We start from the raw sequence: 18,689 nt of genomic DNA, 5'->3' as shown, positions 1-18,689 counted from the left end.
AAAAAAAAAAAAAAAAAATAAAGATTAAGAAGGAAAGGCTATTTCCAGTACCAAAGAAAACCAAAGTTACTAACTCAGATCTTAAGTTTTACTATGAGAGGCACACCGCGACACTACATTTAGTTTTAAGTAACTTAATGTGATTTTCTTTTAATTTAATGTGCGACAAAGGTCTACAACTCTCTTAGGCCTCTGCCTCATTTTTAACTTGAGCTATTTACAATTTATAAGCTTACATTTCTAATTTATAAATGTATAATTATACATTTCTAATTTCAGTATTTCTAATTCACGTGGTTACTCTAACCTCATAAGAATAAATATTACTACCAGATGCGAAATTCTTCCTTTCCCCCTATTTTAATGCAGGAACAGCCTGTTCTGGCCCCTACACAGCAGAGGATTACCTGGGGCCCACCCATCTGGAGCGGGCGCTGCTGACAGCTGCTGCTGTGTACACAGGGTGTTCTCTGTGTGTACACAGCACGTATGCCAACGTGTGAGGGAGACAGGCAGTGAGGAAGGGGTAGGAGGGACACGGCACCCTGGCAAAAGCATCTCCAACAGAAGCCACACGAACACTGCTACAAACGGGTATTCGAGGCCAAAGAGAGTTTTAGACTACATCTCTGATCCTTAACAGTAATTTGATTGATAATCTGATGGCAATTTCTACTGTAGGTAGTATTCTTAATAGGGGCCAGTTGGTAAGAAATGGGAAAATGTGCCTAATTAAAAAATTCAAAGGGTGGCTCCAAATGTAACCACTGTGATTTTACCATTCTTAGGCTCTAAGAGTACTGGGGCTGCAGTCCATTTATGCAGTTGTCATCTACAGTCCTATTGCTTTCAAAGAAACCAGGGGCTATTTACTAATTTGGGTTGTGCTCTGTTTAGCATGTGGTGTTAAAGCTCAGGCACAAAAGATTTTTCCCTACATGCTCAGAATCTGCAAAAGAGAATTAACAAAAATAGAAGCCAAAACAGAGGTTTTGAGTTTACTGCACAAACGCCATTTATGCGTCACCAGAGAGAGAGAATACATGGATAGACGCTCTTTTCTGGCTCATCGAGAGGAATGAGCTCAGAGAAGGCAACCAGGGAGCACCCCTTCCACGTTTAATAATCTGACTTTCTAAATGCAAGGTGGAGACGAGCAATCTCTCTGCATGAATCTAGGAGGGGAAACTTTTCCAGGGCCCTGCCTCATCTCCCTTTTCCACACCCCTCCAACTCTCAAGCCACTACTGGTCATCCCAGCCCAGTGCCCTGCAAGACACTCATGGGTACAAATGAAAACCTCCTCTTCTGGAGGCAGGTGAGCACTGAGCTCAAACAGGTGCCTATGGTTTCAAAATCTATAGCCCACTGGAAGCTCAAACCAGGTTTTAGTAAGGGCCTCTTTTTTTTTTTTTTTTTAAACTGGGTTTGAAGGATGAGACACAATGGTATTTCTGTTAAAATCAGTAAGTTGACAGAGGCTACCTTTTTACTACAGATGAGAAATTTAAGCAACTAGATGATATTAGTCTACCTACAAAAACATGAGGAAGTTTGTGTTCTATTTGGTGTTCACTACATTTTCTATTAGAAGCTACTGCACAAGCAAGTCAAAAGGAAAACACAAACTGCATCCTGTTTATAGGAGTTGAAATTAGACCCATTGCTTTTGTTACTTCCTTTTTTTGACACAGAAAAGGTTTCAACACAGAAACCTTAACACATTCAGCAGAATGTTTTTGGAGAACACCTGTACGACATAAACTTTAGTATACTTAATAACTTGATGACTCTTTCCAAGAATTCAGTTGCATGTACTTCCTCTAAAGAAATAGGAATTTCATCTCATCAGAATCATAGAGATGCCCCTTGCCTTGAGTGCAGGAAAATCTGTAGATATAAATTCAAGTTTTATGTGGGCAGTATTCATATTCAAAAGCTCAGCTAATTTTCCTAACATAACTTTCTTACATTTATTGACGATATAACAAGGTTTACCAAAACAGTTATCTGCAGATGTTGACAAATATTAATTCATTTGGTATTGTATGCATTTAAATGCTTTTCCTTAATGTCATCTGGCTGAAGAGCAAGTCGAATTTATTTCACAGTTTTACATTATAGTTCTTATCGTCTACTTAAATTCTGTGTGGTAATAGCATTCTTATTGCAATATGACTAGAAAGTATAACAGTATTTTTGCTAGTTTTAATATTAAGCAGGGATTTTAGTGGAAACACCACAGTGTGATATGTCGAGGCAGTAATACAAAGTGACACGTATTTAATGACAGTGCTAGTTCTATAAGTAACATCATATTAAAAAATCCAGTGAATGTTATTTCCTCTTAATTAGGGTCATTAACCTTCAGTGGAGCTTTCTTCTTTTCTTTTGTTCTTTCAAATTGAAATGATATTTTTATTTATGGAGTCCCAAAGGACCCAACAATTCTTAATAGCAACTTCCAATAGTTAATTCTTGCTTGTCTTCCTGGTCTCTCCAAAAAAAACCAAAAACCAAAAACCAAAACTAAGTAAGCTTTGACAAATAGAGACACTTAGGAATACCATAAATATACACAAGGGTTCCCATACACATTCTCTTTCAGTCTAGCACAGAAGAAGGGGCAGGACGAACACAGCAGTTGGGGCGTCGAAAGTTCTGCAGCATGGACTGTAAAACACTGTGCTGCCTTCCTTTGAGCTTTTTATTTGAAGAAGTATCTGAGGAAATGGATCTCCGGGTCTGGCTGTTTTGAGCTTTGATTAATTTCTCATGTTCCCTGATTTGTCTTTGTAGATGGTTCTGGATTGCGATACCCAGGGACTCTGGGTCCAGGGAGGCACCATACACTTCCCAGGTCATGCCCTGCTCATCCCACACGACGTCCCTGACACGCTTGGACTGTTTCAACTGCAGCTTGGAGTCGGCGCCCAGCTGCTTTTTCTTCTCTCCTGGGGTGAGTCCCACCTGGGCGGCAGCCGCGGTCACATTTAACTTTTGCTCCTTGAGGAACTCGCTGACTCGGCTGGCCCGCCGTGGGCTGGCTTTGACCAGGCGAGAAGGGGTCCTCTTGCCAGAACCTGGACTGGAGTCACCCATGGAATCGGATGGGAGACTCAGGCTGGTGGCTGTCTTGGTCTGTCTATTTTCCTCCAGGGTACCCTCCTGGTTCTTCCTCACTGGGGAGGGCGTAGGACTAGCAGCTGACCCAGTGCCTCCACTTTCTTGAGATTTAGGATTGAGCAGCAGGGTTTTGGCCTCTGCCCTGGCCCTGGCATCAAGGATATCGGTGCCTCTACATTCTTGTTTTACTATCTGAGGAGATGCCGGCTGCTTCTCTCTTGCATCTCCTTTGTCAGTGGGATCCAGGCTCCCGGGCTGGTCGGCTTTGTTGGCAGGACCACAAGAGTCAGAGAGTTGGCAGTCTGGGTTTGTTTCGTGACCATCTGTGGTTTTCACTGCAAACTCAGATGGCTTGGTTTCAACTTTCCTCAATTCATGATTTGTTTCGGTTTGACTTCCCGCACTGAAAGAAATCTGGTCAGTGGGGCTGGCTTTCAGGGACCTGGAATTCACACCTGAAAGCTGTTTAGAGGTGGGCTCTTCCCTTGCTGGGGTCATTCCCGCAGACCCTGTATCTTCCTTACACAGATCCTGAGTATTACCGGATGCCACGGTGATGGATGAGATCTTAAGGACCTCACTCGGTAAGCTCACCAATTTGCATTCCCCTTGGAGAGCTGTGGAAACAGCTGCCTGGATGTGCACTTCTGGCATGATGCCGGGGCACGGACCTGACCCTTGGGGGGAGTGGATGTTGTCAGATAGCTCCAGCGTGTGGCTCCCACTGCCGCTGCCATTGCAAATGACACACAACTGCTCTTGTTCCAAACGCTCAGGAATTGGGGTTTCCTTTAAGAATGCAGCGAGGATGCTGGGGCTGGTGGAGACCGATCTGCTCTCCACACTTGCCACTGCCTGCACCCCAGCATCTTGCCGAGCCCTGTCGGGAGCTTCCGTGACCTCACTTGCAGCTTCGTTGGTCATTGTACTTGCTTCTTTGAACCTTGACACCTGATCTGGAGGACGTGTGGAGACTTTGCTAGTGAGGTGGGGTGGTTGGGGTGTCACAGAAGTCACGGACTGGCTGTCTGAGGTGGTGGCTGAGGGCTGTTTGTTCCCTGAACATCCTTCTTTTGCGGGAGAGTCACAGGACCTTGTCTGGGAGTCGCATATGGCTCCTGGCCTTGCCCCTTTGGGTTGGCCTACAGGAGACGAGGGGTGACTGAACACCTTGGCTGCTGTATTTGCGGTCTGCAGCATTCCCTGGATTGTTTTTTGAGAAGAAAAATCACAGGGCACTTGGTCTTGGCTGTTGCTCTGGGTGCTTCCCACAGGGCAATGTGACTTTTCAGGTTTTTCAAGAATCTCCCCATCCGAGGTTCTCTGTGTTTTCAGCAGAGTATCTTCAGGTCCTGATAAGGGGCTGGCATTGAGCTGGTCACTTGGGGTCGCCTGGTGGGTGTGTTGGTTGGCTGGCATTGTAAATGCTTCATCTATGAGATCCTTTCCTGCTGCAGAACATGGGGCTGGTGCTGTGGGCTCACTGCTTCCTGGCAGCTGGGTATTGTCAGAACTGCATGGAGGAGACACTTTTTCCACCTCATTGAAGACACCAGGAGAAGACATGTCTGGCTGGGTGGTCTCATGCTCAAAGGCCTGCATCAGGACCTCAGCAGCTGCACTGGGGCTGAGGTCTGGCTCTGCAGGAGTGCTGGAAAGGCCATTGGTGTTCTCACACAAGACGGCTGGTGGAGACCGAGGGGAGGCAGGCTGCACTTCTCCTAGATCCTCTTCTTTTCCAGAAGCTGTGATCAAGGAAGTTTTAGCTGATCTCAAAGGGTCAGGTACAGTCCCCATGGAATTCTTCTTCAGGAAATCCTCAGAGCTCTCCCCGGAACAGTGTTCCACCTGGGAAGCAGTTTTAGCTCAGTGTAGGGACGGAGTCAGGGACGATTCCTCTGAAGGATCAATCTGTGAATCAAGGAAATAGTATGATTAACCCGGTACAGCATTTAGGGGTTGAAAATACAGCAAACTAATTTGTACAAGATCTTATAAGCACACTAAACCTTTTCCTTGCGTATTCGTTGCTATAAAACATAGATCTTGGGAAGAAAGACTTTGAAAAAAATATTTTAATTATACAAGTATTATTTGGTACATTAGTTTCTGCTTGCATCCCATTTCTGTCTGCAAATAGGTTTTTAATGTATTTACCTAAGCATTTGATAACTACCCAAAAGTCATTTGTGTAGTCTGATTTACCAGATATCCGAAAATCCTATAAAGCTACTGTAATCAAATCAGTAAGTATTGAAATAGGCCTAAACAGATACGTGAAATAGAATATCTAGAAATAGATCCACATATAAATGAAGATTTAATATATGACAAGAGAGGCATTTCAATTTAGTGGCAAAATGATGGATTATTTAATATAAGGAGCTGGCAAACTGTTTATGCATCTGGAAGAAAATAAAGCTAGATCTTTATCTTATACCAACTCCAAAAATAAATCCTAGATGGATTTAGATAGATTAAAGGTTAAAAATGTAAAATAAGTAATTAAATAAATAAAATCCTGTAAGAAAATCTAGGAACCATAAATATAATCTAGGGGCAGAGATGGTAGGCTTCTCTTGGCAAGGGAGAAAACACACAAACTAAGAAAAACATAAGGGATTGAATAAAACCCAAAAGTTTTGTATGGCAAAAGATACCATAAACAAATACAATAGATTTGAAAAACAAATGTTTAAAATCCTAGAGGACAGGCAAAAATATCTATCATATAGCAGAAGCTCTTAAAAATTTTCAGGGAAAGAAAATAGGTCTTTGGAAAAATGGACACAGAACATGAAAATGCAGCCTGCAACATAGGAAACATGACAGTCAACAAGCTTTTGGAAAAACGATCAAATTCACCTGTAGTCAAAGAAAATGCAAATCAAGTAACAACGAGATTTTAGTTTACAATACTTCCACCTGCAAAAACTTTTTTTAAAAAGAGCTGTAACATTATGGCCTGGGGAGACCTACCAAAAGGAAGTATTTTTATTAATTGTAGGTGCATATTGTGTATTGTTACAGCTTTCTTAGGGAAGCAGTTTAGTTTTTAAAGCTAAAAATACACATGTCCTCGACTCTGTGATCCTAACTCTATCAACAGATGTAAAATACCAGCATATATAGATAGGGATACAAGTATGTTTACTGAAGTACTATTTGTAGGGGCAGAAAAACTGGATGCAAACTGATTTCCATGAAAAGGGGGAGTAGTAGAATAGATCAAGACATATCTCTACTGTAGAGCATAATGCAACCATCAAAACAAACAGTTAATTGGGCTGTAACTTTTCACTTGGGAGGGATTTCTCCAAGGTATGGCTGAGTGAGAAAAACAAGGTAGAGAAAAGAATATATACATTTTCCTTTTTGTGAAACAGTGACCTAAAACACACAGTGACCTAAACACACAATGACCGAAAACAGACTGTGTATGTGTACAGACATGTTTGTATATGATTATATAAATTCTAAAAATATTTAGACTGAGACATATTAGGTCTTAAATGGAGGGAATGTGAGGAGTAGAAGACAGTAAAAGAGAGATGGAGGTACTGAACGGTGGGAAAAAACTTAATTTTTTAAATCTGAACTTTATTTACTTATATTTTTATTTGAGAGAGAGAGAGCAAGCAAGCATGGGAGGGAGGGGCAAAGGGAGAGCAAGAGAATCTTAAGCAGGCTCCATGCTCAGTGTGGAGTCAGACACAGGGCTCTACCCCATGACCCCTAGGATCATGACCTGAACCGAAATCAAGAGATGGATGTTCAACAGACTGAGCCACCCAGGCGCCCCTTCCCATCCTTGGTCTTGACTGTTTTCTGCTAAAACCCTTTGTCCAGGTGTATATTCCATTTCTTCCTTATTGGAGTTTTCAGTTGCAGTCACTTACGGGGCACCGAGCCTGTCTTCCCCTCTGCCCCTTTCTCATCTGCCTTTATTATGCCTTTCCTCCCGCTCTCTGCCCTCCTCATCCTCAAAAAGCCTACCCATTCTTCAAGGCTCCACTTAAATCTCATTTCCTTTCTGAAGGCCTCTAAAGCTTTCAAGTCATAAAGTCTTTCTTTTAAAAATCGTACAGCTGTGGTCATCTGGGTCCTTCTCATGTGCTGTTTTTGTACCTTTGTTACTCGTGTAAATGTCTTATTTCTCCAAAAGTACTTCAAGTTCCAGGAGGGAAGGGGACAAGCTTATTGATTCTTTTCTGTTCACTCCACAGGAGACAGTGCAAAGTCTTGTGCATAAAAAGGTGTTAATTGATCCCAACTTCCCTCCCAAATGGCTATTATTAAAGCCTTGCCAAACGTCAAAATAATAGGAAATGTTAACCCATGACATGGAATATTAATCAAAACACACAATTTAAAAGAGTGCTATTTTTAAAAGTAAAAAAAAAAGGTTGTATCTTATTTATGAAACTTTATCTGTAATTCAGTGTTAGGCAATTAAAAACAAGTACATTGGACACCTGCTACAAAAGCGGGAAGGTTTCATAAAGCCAGGAGTATAGAACATCTCCTGTGTTATATAGCTGGAGCCAAGAAACCTGGTTTGCAAAGAGGACTGTGAAATACAAGCAGCTCAAAGTTCAGCAACTGAAGCTTAAAGACTTAGAAAAAGACAACATTTAATAAAGCTCTCAGAATTCGCTGTGTTTACTTCCATTTTCCACAGATACCTAGTTGATTATACTAGTTTAACTTTAAAAGGTGTTTCCTTTTGTTTACTTTGTTAATAGAGGCAAAAATCCATCAATTCAAGAATCAAGAAGAAAGGGGCCCCTGGGAGGCTCAGCAGGTTGAGTCGATTCTTGATTTTGCCTCAGGTCATGGTCTCCATGTTCCTCAGACTGAGCCCCGAGTAGGACTCTGTGCTGACAGTGTGGAGTCTGCTTGGGATTCTCTCTCCCTCTTTCCCTCCCATTTGTGTTTTTTTTTCCACTCTCTCTCAAAATAAATAAACTTAAAAAAAAAAGAATCAAGAAGAAAAAACAGATTCTTGGCTCATACTTGTGATCTGAAACTCTTGATTCATGGATAGATAGGAAATCAAGACTTTTCTCAATCATATCTGCTAAAGTAATTGTTACAGCATCTCCATGTGTCCAGGAATATTTTCCCCTCCCCTCTCCAACTAGAAGCAGAAATCTATAGTCTCCAATAGGTTAGACAGATAGGGTATTTTAAAAGTGTAATTACTTGGTGGTTTAGAGTGGGGAGTGTATATCTTTAAAATCAAGCTGAGTCCATTATGATAAGATTTAATAACTTCTACAAATGAAATTGCTAACAGGTAGTTGACAGACTGAATGAATCCCTGCAGGCGTGTGTGTGTGTGTGTGTGTGTGTGTGTGTGTGTGTGTGCATGCATATGTGTGTGCGTGTGTGTGTGTGAGAGAGAGAGAGAACTGCATGGTTTCCCCTTCTCTTCTCTCCCTTTCTTCCCCCTCCTCTCTTTCGTCCTTCCCCCTTCCTTTTCCTTTCTTTTTTTGTTTTATGAATTGAAGAGATCTTTCATAAAAAGCCAGATTTCCCTCTTTCTGTTAATTTTTAAAAACTCAGAAGGTATGCATTTCTAGGCAGCAACCACCAGGTAGTGATGATGAGGGCTGGCTACCTTGTTGAGCATGGACTTTCCACATGGCCCATTCCCCATGACCTTGCTTTCCTGGTTTGTTATTACTTACCTGGGCTTGTGTGGGCAGTCAAATTTGAGAACTTTGGTCTAAGAATACTGACAGAGTAGACTTCCCAACCTAATTTTTAGTCCTCTGAGAGCAGTTCAGCATTGTCTTTAAGAACATGGACCCTGGGCCAGAATTCCTGCATTACAGTATCAGTTCCACTAGCTAACTCTGTGTGCTTGGGCAAGTTAACTTAACCGCTCATGGAAGCCATTTCATCTATAAATTGAGGATAATAATCATGGTACTGCCTCAGTGGGATGTTGTGAGGAATAGATTTAACATTTAGAACAAACAACATCTTGGCATATATTAAACATCTTATGAGTACTAGCTTCTTTTGAAAACCTTGATATTTAGGCTTTGATCTGTGTTAAAGAAAAAAACTATTCTGACACTTGTGAAAATGGTAAGGAAGACTTTACTTAGGACTATTGGGATACGTGTCAAGACTACTGCATAAAGAGAGAACGATCAAGTTCAACTCCAAATACAATTGCAGTAATAAGTGGGGATTTTTAACTAAAGAGCAGTTAAGGGGGGGGCGTCAGTGGATAAAACATTACTAAGAGGAGAAATCAAAGGTACAGGGACTCTTGATGAATGCAGGCCAAGTGATCAGACACCAACTAGGGGATGGTGGGAGAGTGGGAAATTTAATCTGTTATTGAGGATATCAGATATTAAGGGTGGGAGGATTCACTCTAAACTGGCTTAGCAGGATTCTTGCTAAAACTGGACTCTACAAGAACAGGCATGGAAGCCCAAGACCGAGGCCTAGTCAATAAGAGGGCTCAGAGGAGCCTGACTAAGGTTGGTCAAAGAGAGAGTCTTTGTCATATGCACTGGTGAATATGGATTTTCTTATAATACTCTCTGCAGCAATATGAATTCTTTCTGAATTGGCCATAAATTGCACAGGAGCTAATGGTATCTCTGATTTTGTCTTTTAGTTTGATAGGAACTAGATTCTTAGTAGCAGGTGTCTTTGGTCCTTCTGCCCTTAAAATCATGAGCAAGGATTTAAGGCCTTATTGCAGCAACGCAGCAAGCCTGCAAGGTAAATATTATCCACCTTTTACAGGGAAGGAAACTGAGGTCCAGAGGTTAAGTAACCTACTCACAGCTGAATACCTATAATTCCTATTGAACTGAATTTTTATGGGTGCAAATGCCTGGGCTCTTTCTGTGAGCTTCCTTATTATCTGTAACTCTGGAAAGAAAATGCAAAGCAAGAGAAATCTATCTATCTATCTATCTATCTATCTATCTATCTATCTATCTAGAGGAGAGAGACAGACACTTCTTTTTGCAAGTGATCTGCAACCCAAGGGCAGCCTGCATGGCATTAACACAGACTACCATGACATTCATAACTGGTCACTTTATGAAAAGCCTGCCTTGCCGAAGGCTGACACTGCCACCATTCATCCTGAAAATAGTGGGTTCCACTACTATGCCACGCTGCCTATTTTCATAACAGACACCCACGCTTAATAAGACAAGCAGCAGGGAACCTCAGCCCTTTGTGATTTGCTCCAGAGCTGCTCTGGTGGGAAGAGCATTAGACAGAAAGAACAGAGAGAGGCTTGGCAGTCCTGGACCAGCAGGATGCTAGTACATTGCAGGTCATGGCGATAATTTTGTGCACAGCAATTACCTTTGCCTACTTCAGAACTGCCGCATTGCTAGAACAAGGACTTCAGGATGTCATCGCATCTCTTTTAGTGACATTCTAGGTAAGTGTTACAGGGACCTCAGTGATACCTCTATCTGCAGATATCTGACAGCAGTTTTTAGCCTTCAGATGGATGATGCAAAGACCCTTGAAGAACAGTGAGGCAAGAGGTAAGAGACTATTAATCCTTAAGAAAAGGATAAAGAAAAAAAAATGTCATCTGGCATCCTATTCAACCTGACTTTTTTTTGCTCCCTTTAATCGAGAAACTTTGCCTAGATATTTGCATTCTGAGCCCAGCAGATTGTGCCAGTGCACAGTTTTAAGGAGAGGTGATTCAATCCCAAGAAACACCCACAAGCCAGGAAAAGCAGTTCGTTCTTTCTTTAAAAATTCATACCTTCGCAGTAACAGCTGCCTCAAATGCACTTCAAAGATACTCGCTGGAAAATTGGTTCTTCCCTTCGAACTGCATCTAAAGCAAATCAGAATGGCTGAAGAGACAAGAAGGCTGTTTTGCTCAGTGCCACTGACAGTGCCCGGTAGACTTAACCCTAATGGTTACTTTAATAAAGGCACAGGAGAAACAAGCCGCATCCTTCTCCCCATTCAAGTCATTTGTTCCATGCTATTCTAGAAAAACAAATGCATGGTTTATTATCTCATTGATTTCCACTGTAAGTAGGGCCAGGTAAAAATCTCTTAAGAAGTAAAAAAGGGCTTTAAGAAGCATGAAACCCCAAGCAGATCCCCATCTTTTGTCAAACACAAAATGTGAACAGGCGGCTTCTAAATTCACCACAGATAGAATCACACGGCTCAGCGAGCGCTTACGTTTTTACTTTCTGCATTCCAGACACAGTTCTGCAGGTGAACTTAGTTAATCCTCAGAATAACTCCATAAGGATGAACCTACTATGAGTTCCACTTTGCAGATCTGGAAGCTGCGGCAAGACCACACAAGCAATCAAGGTTAAAGACCCAATTTAAATCCAGACCCTCTGAGTACAGAGTCCATGTTGTTAACCAGTTTTACACAGGGGAGAAATAGGGCACTTTTCATGGAGGTAAGCTCAATGACCTGCACAGGAAGCCTCATCAGACAATATAGGAAACAATGGAAAACTAAAAAAAAACACAAAAAACAAAAACAAAAAAAAAACCTACATAGCCTTAAACCCCTCTCACTGATTCGAATGAACAGAGGTAAACTAGACTACACAAAAATTCCTGTTCTTCATAATGATTAATCCAATTTGGACATTTTAAGGGTCACAGACTTTTCTGGGAAGCTGATGAAAACTAGGGACCTTCTCTCTAGAAACACAAACTTGCACACACATGTGTTTGCAGATAACTTTAGGGGGTTCCTGCCTGGAAACCATTCCCAGACCATCCATTAATATCCTTTTATCTACGAAAAAAATTTTATGATAGGAAAAGATAGGATTCAGTAGGCAAAGAGGGAAAGGTTAAGACCTGAGGTCCCGGGGTGGGGCAAAACAGGTATTTGGGAACAAAGCCGGGAGCTTCTGACCACAGCAAATCCCCTTGGAGTAAGGTTCCTCTTAAGACCATAGCAGACACCACCTACTCCCCTTCAGGTTCCCCTCAGTAATTTGACAAAAGACCTAACTAAAAATTAGTAGACCATAAAAACAACTTCAGTATGGCCATAGACCACCCCTCATACAATGGCATCGAGCCAATGGGGAATGGACAACCCAGCTCCCAGAGTGATCCAGCCAATAAGGGTAGGACCTGAGAAGGAGCAAGCGGGAAAGGAAGGTGGGGGTGATCAGAATTTTACAGAACAAAGTCCTTTGCCTATTGTTGTGGGCATTCACTTTCTAATGTCCCCTCTCTATAAAGAGAGCTTTCATACTATTCTTCTTACATTTTGATCTTATACTCTGATAAACTTTTGCCTGCTGCTCATTTTATTTTGTGTCCACCTCTTTGTTCTTTGAAGCGCTAGACAACGAATCCGGGTATTGAGATAACAACAACAAACAAACCAACCCCTGCAACATTGCCACAAAATTAAATTTATCTGCCTCACATTGTTGTTATAGCATTTAAGGGAAATAAGCTAAATACTTAGCATAGTTTTGGGAAGATAACAGATAATCATGAATTATTATTATTTAAAAAAATTATTTTGGCATCATTTACCCGAGGAGGCACGCATTATGCGATATATTTCAAAATGACTCTGTCTTAAGTGGTCCAGCAGAAATGTTTACTTTTTATATTCTCCCCAACCCATCTAAAGACTATTATTTGAAGAGGAAACTTTTAGCTAATTCAAAAATTAGCACAAAAATGAGGTCTATTCTTTTTAGGTCATGGGTGACACATGAACTTCTGGGTTCTTTCTCGGCAAAATCAAGACTCAGGTTTTAATGACCTTGAAAAATTAACCCCTCAAAAGCACCATTTTCCTGCCTGTGGAGATAACTCATAGCTAAATATCAACGTTTCTATTTAAAAATGCTTAAAATAAGTTTTTTTTTTTAATTTGAACTCTTCTGGGGAAACATGAATAAAATAATTGTTTTGTTACTTCCTCCCTTGTCTAATCAAGCTGGCTCTTCTCATTTACTCTGTTTGCCTGATGGATATTCTGATCTGAATGTTTTCCTCTTCTTTCGCAACTCGGCTCTGAAGGATTTCAATTGCGAGCGTATTTTAATTGCAAAGAGAATGCAACAGGATCTCTGGGCTAACTAATGGTTAAACAACACCCTATTAGCAATAAAATAAGAGCTCTGCATTTGCATTTTAAAATCCTGGGTGAGATATGATCTAAGCTGCCCGCATCCCAATTTTCTCAGGATATATTTAGCGCCACTCAGCCTTACAAACAAGTATTCTTGTCCTTGCTCGGTTCCTCCCTGACCTTGCTGATAGCCGGCCGCCTTTTCCCCTGGCTGCCGCACTTCCCCTCACACGCCAAGTCGAGCTCATTAAAACCAGGCCTCCGCTCCACCTGCTTTCCCTCCGGCAAAGGCGAGTGGGGGCCTAAACGGAGACCCTGGCTGCCAAGCTGCAGGCGGAAAGCTTTTAGTGATTTCTGCTTTTAGCTCACGTCAGACACGGGCCAGGAACCTCTCCTTGCACACTTGCTTCTTTAATCATTTTGAACGATGGGAACGTGCCTGGTGGCAGTACCTGTGGTGAAGGAAACAGGAAAAAAGCCGTACGTGGAGCCGGTCAGTTGGGGCTGTTCTGCTCCTAGAGAGCAGGGAAACCCCGGAGAAGGCAAATTAGGAAGTAGATAGATTCCTCAGGGCCTGGCATCTGGACCTTGTGCACAGTGCTGCCTTTCTGCTGAAGGAATCATACACATTCTTTGGGGGCGCCTGGGTGGCTCAGTCGCTTAAACGACCCCGGGACATCTGCTCAGGTCTTGATCTCTAGCTTCCTAGGTTCAGCCCTGCATGGGCCTCTGTGCTGACAGCTCAGAGCCTGGAACCTGCTTGGGATTCTGGGTTTCCCTCTGTCTCTGCCCCGCCCCCTGCTGGTAAGCACAGGCGCAGGCACACACTTTCTCAAAAAACAAAAAACAAAAAACAAAAAACAAAAAGCCACATAAAAAACAAAAAAGAAATAAACAATGGGTCACTCTCCTGCTTTACAGTCTGTAAAACACTGTTTCAGGTATCATGAGGTACTTAAAATTTTAATTTTGGCCTAAGGAGATTTTAATACATTTGAGGAGATAAGGACAATTCAGTCAGAAGTTAAAAATGAGCAAGATACTATATAATTAAGTGACTAATGCTGTGGTAATAAACCATACAGTGCTTCAAATCAGGGGAAAGGCCAATATTTTTTATTCAATTGACATTTCCTGGTAGTTTTTTTTTTTTTTGTAGGCTAGAAAATACTGCTTGTTAAGTCTAAAGAAAAAAAATGGACATTTAGAAATTAAGAGAAAGGTGAAGCAAGTAAGAGTAAAAAAGAATGGTCTTTGATTGAAAAGATAATAATCTCTTAAGTCATACTGAGATAATTAGGAAGTACTGTTAAATTCATTCACTCATTTAATAAGCTGAGTGCCTTCTTTGTGACAGATATTCAGGATACAAATATAAATAAGATATAGTCATGGTTTTGAGGAGCTTAAGGTTCCTGAAAATCATTAATTTCAATACAATAGATGTAACAGAAACCAAAAATAAAAAACAAATGCATGATGGAAGCACATCATTTTATTTGGCATAGACCTTAGGTTAGAGAGAGTGAAGAATCCTAAGGTTTATAAGACGTATTTAATGTGATCGACAAGAAGTAGATCAGAGTTTCTTACCTTGGCACCACTGACTTTTTTAGACCAGGTAACTTTGTGGGGGAGGGAAAGGGGAGTGGACTGTCTTGTGCACTGTAAGATATTTCACAGCATCTCTGGCCTCTACCCACAAGATGTCAGCAACATCATCACCCTCCATTGCCAATGGCTCCTGGGAGGCAAAACTGTTGCCAGGTGAGAACCAATGATCTAGGAGATGAGCATATTCACCTTTGATAGTAGGGAACATCTTTAGAATGAATACCTGTGAATTGATGGAAGAGACTTTGGACTTACTCCAGCTAGGTAGGAATTAATGATATAGTTTTCTGTTCTCCTGTTAGAGATAGTGCTCTTCATATTCTGCCTGTGAAAATGCAAATTGGTACAACGTCTATAGAGAACACTTTGCCAATACTTGTCAAAAATATAAGGTCACATACACCTTGACTCAGCAATTCCATGTTAGGCACCAACCTTATGAGTAAAATAAATAAATGTACTCATTGATATATGTGCAAGGTTATTCACAGCATGAAATAAAAGATTAGAAACAATCTAAATGTCCACTAGAAGGGAGAGGGTCAGTTATAAAACTTATGGTACTTTCATATAATGGTGTACTAAGCACCCATATTTAATAAGGAGAAAATCTTTATGTATTGATATGAAACAATCTCCAAAATATATTAAGTAAAACAACAATTAAACAACAAAAAGTCAGCAATTATTTATAAAGTCTTAAGATGCAAAGCAGTATGTTTAACATGCATTTGTATTAAAAGCCTTTTGCTTGTATATACATACACTATCTCTGCAACAATAAATAAGAAATTACTATCAGAGGAGGGGAACTGGGTGTTTGGGGGACTGGATGGATGGAAGACTTTTCACTCTATAGCCTTTTTGTACTTTCTGAATTTTAAACTCTGTAAATGTATTAACTATTCACAAGTAATCAAGAAATTAAAAGCTGGTGCCCCTCAACTAGGCAAAACTGAACATTCACATGTGCTGAAGCTTTTCTATCAGTGATGATGGATTTATGCTGATTTATCCTTCTACACTCTTTCCATCTGCTCTTTGCTATGCAAGAGGTTAGCCTGGCCATGAAATTAGATAAAGGAAACCATAATTTCCTTATCCATGTTGGTTATCTACAAGCTCCGAGCTAGGCAATGTAATCATTTTTCAAAGTCAGCAGCTGAAAAATGCTTTCTAAAGTGATGTCTGTTGGGCCACTAAAAAAAAAGTTTACTTAAGTTTCTTTTCCCAGACTCTCTGACTCCTGTTTATCAGCTGATTTCTCTCCCCCTCCCCTTTCCTATTCCTGGTAGCTCTACCAGCTGGTCCTCATATTATATACATCCCTCCAACAATAAATCCAAGGGTGGCCAAAGCCAAATCTATGAAACTGGGTCAAACATCGATGAAAATGATTAATTAATTAATTTTGTCTATATGATGAGAATTAGCTAAATGTAAAGATATAAAATTTAGAATACATATTTTAATTGCCAATTATCAAAGCCACCTCTTCAGGCTTTCCTGAATTAATCGTATTTCACAGCAGTGCATTATCACACTACCGTACCTGCTCTTGATTCATCGATTCCAAAAACTTACCCTCCACTTGCCGCTAATGTTATCTTCCTAAAACAAACATATAGGTATGACACTTCTCTGTGCCAAACAATTTAATGGTTCTCCATTACCTGTAAAATAAGATACACTCTCCTTAGCACAGTTTAAAAAATGTGCTTCATTATCTCATTCGTTTCCCTGTCAAGACTGGTGTCCTGTCTTCATTATCATTTGCTACACCTGTATGTCACTTTTCTTACAAGCCTCAAAGAAGGTTTATCTTCATTTTTACAGATGAGAAAACTGACACTCAGAAAAATGCAGGATGCCCAAGGTTCATGTTCAATAAGTGGAAGAGCTAGAATTCAAAACCAAGTGAGTCTGATTCCCAAATTCTACTGCCTCTCAGAGCACGAGAATGGGAGGTACAGATGAACTCATTATGTATGCAGATAAAAGACAGCTAGTGAGTACATCTGAAAAGCATTTTTGAAAGGTAATTCCTCCCTAAGACCGTCCCTGATAACATTAACCAAAAGCCACTGTGCAGTCTCTCATCTCCTGCCCCAACTTGTTTTTTGTTTTACCGACCTCAGGGCACTTGGAACATTTTGCCTCATTCTTGATTCTCCAGGCAGAGGGCACAGCCCGGGCAAAGGCAGGAGCTTGGGGAGAAGAGTGAAGAGTTCAGCTTCACAGCTGGAGCTGAGTAGGAGGGGAGGTTAGAGAAGTAAGGTGATCACACAGGGCTTCTTGAGGTCTTTGTGCAGGAGTGAGGTCCCTCTAGACGAGGCTACTGTTAAATTGCAAGTCTTCTGACTTCTACTCTCTGTCACTTCAAACGTTCTATTATGCTTATTTGTTTTTCCATAGGACTAATCACCTTTTAGTGATTAAAAGGTGATCACCTTTTAGTGACTAAAATACTGCAACATTTACCCACTTATTATGAGTATTAGATATTGATTATCTTCCCCTGCTGGAATGCAGGCTCTAAGAGGGCAGCTTTTATCTACTTTTACTCATTTATATACCCCAAGTGCCTAGTGAAATGAATGGCCTATAAAAAGCTCACAGCAACCATGTGTTGAATGAATGAATGTTGCCTTTTGCATTTTAGCCTACTTTCATCATATGCCATAGTTTCTATGATTTTCATTTAGTTTTTACTGGCATTTGAAGATCGATTTTTCCTTGAGGACATACATATATAGCCAAGGTAACCATATATTCTGGATGTTTTGGGGAGGAGTATATTTTAAAGATACTGAGTTATATTTCCACCATAAATATTCCATACATGCCTCAATTTTCATTTAAGATGTGGTCCTAACAGAAAGGGACACACACACACACACACACACACACACACACGTATATGTCTTTTGTTCTTTTTTCCTATTGGCTAATTTAGACAACAGATTCTATTCCTCCAAAGACATCTGCTATGTATGGAGATGGGCAACTTCTAATTCCATCCCTAGAAGGGGTTCATCTTATCCAGCGGCTTGTAAATAACTGATTGCAATGTCTCTTTTTGCTTAAAATACTTAGGAGAACTTATAATATATAAATAAATTTATAGAAAAATACCAAGCATTAAACAAAATTGTTTCAGATATGTCTTTCCAACCTAGGAAATTCTTCTCTCTGCTCTTACTATCTTTTTTGGAACATTTAAAACATTTTAAAACTTTGTGATGAATTCATCAAGGTACTACACTTGATCTTAGCCAAAAGGCCGAGAAGCGATGAATTCATCAAGGTAATAGTGGCTAGGAACATACACTAACACTAAAATCCCAGATTACTATGATTTGGTACGAGTCTAAACATTAAAATGTTGTTTGATTTCCAATAACATTTCAGCTGATGTTTATTTACTATACTTTCGTTGAACCTTCCTTCCTTCCTTCCTTCCTTCCTTCCTTCCTTCCTTCCTTCCTTCCCTTTTTCTCTCCTCTTCTTCCCCCTCCCACCTTTTTTTAGTTGGTATAAGCCTAATATGATTTATTTGCCAATACTTCATAATAAATTGTAAAGCATGAACATAAATTGATATGCTGCTTTTCATTACTTATATTGTAACCATTTTATATACTTTGCAGCTAAAATTATAAGATATGAAAAGTTTTCAGAAGTTTCCTAGGTGAAGCTGACAAGTCCACAGAGTTGAGAACCACCATATTATATAAAACCATCTTCAGATAAATTAATAAAACACCATATTTGCTTATTTCTGTGGCAGAGATTAAAAATAATGGTCAACATTTGCAAGGGTGGGGTGAGAATGGCATTCTCGGTCATGTTATAGGTG

At 40.5% G+C, this 18,689-nt stretch overlaps 1 protein-coding gene and 1 pseudogene across 3 annotated transcripts in view; both read right to left on the bottom strand.

The window, feature by feature from the left end:
• Positions 1 to 1,368: 1,368 nt before the first annotated feature.
• The window catches only part of GPRIN3 (GPRIN family member 3), a 59,792-nt gene continuing 42,471 nt past the window's right edge, over positions 1,369 to 18,689 (bottom strand). For 2 of the 3 annotated variants that reach the window (XM_003985177.4, XM_019829247.2), the window contains exon 2: positions 1,369 to 5,037. In XM_003985177.4, coding sequence (XP_003985226.2) covers positions 2,605 to 4,923 — 2,319 coding nt within the window. In that variant the 5' untranslated portion in view covers positions 4,924 to 5,037 and the 3' untranslated portion in view covers positions 1,369 to 2,604. Of the gene's footprint in view, positions 5,038 to 10,894; positions 11,479 to 18,689 lie in introns of those variants that run through there. The other variant, XM_045056099.1, reaches the window with a different exon arrangement.
• Positions 18,044 to 18,125, bottom strand: LOC111560372 (annotated as a pseudogene).

The sequence above is a fragment of the Felis catus genome, chromosome B1 (assembly GCF_018350175.1).
Source record: "Felis catus isolate Fca126 chromosome B1, F.catus_Fca126_mat1.0, whole genome shotgun sequence".
Lineage (NCBI taxonomy): Eukaryota > Metazoa > Chordata > Mammalia > Carnivora > Felidae > Felis > Felis catus.
This window is presented reverse-complemented; position numbering and strand designations above follow the sequence as displayed.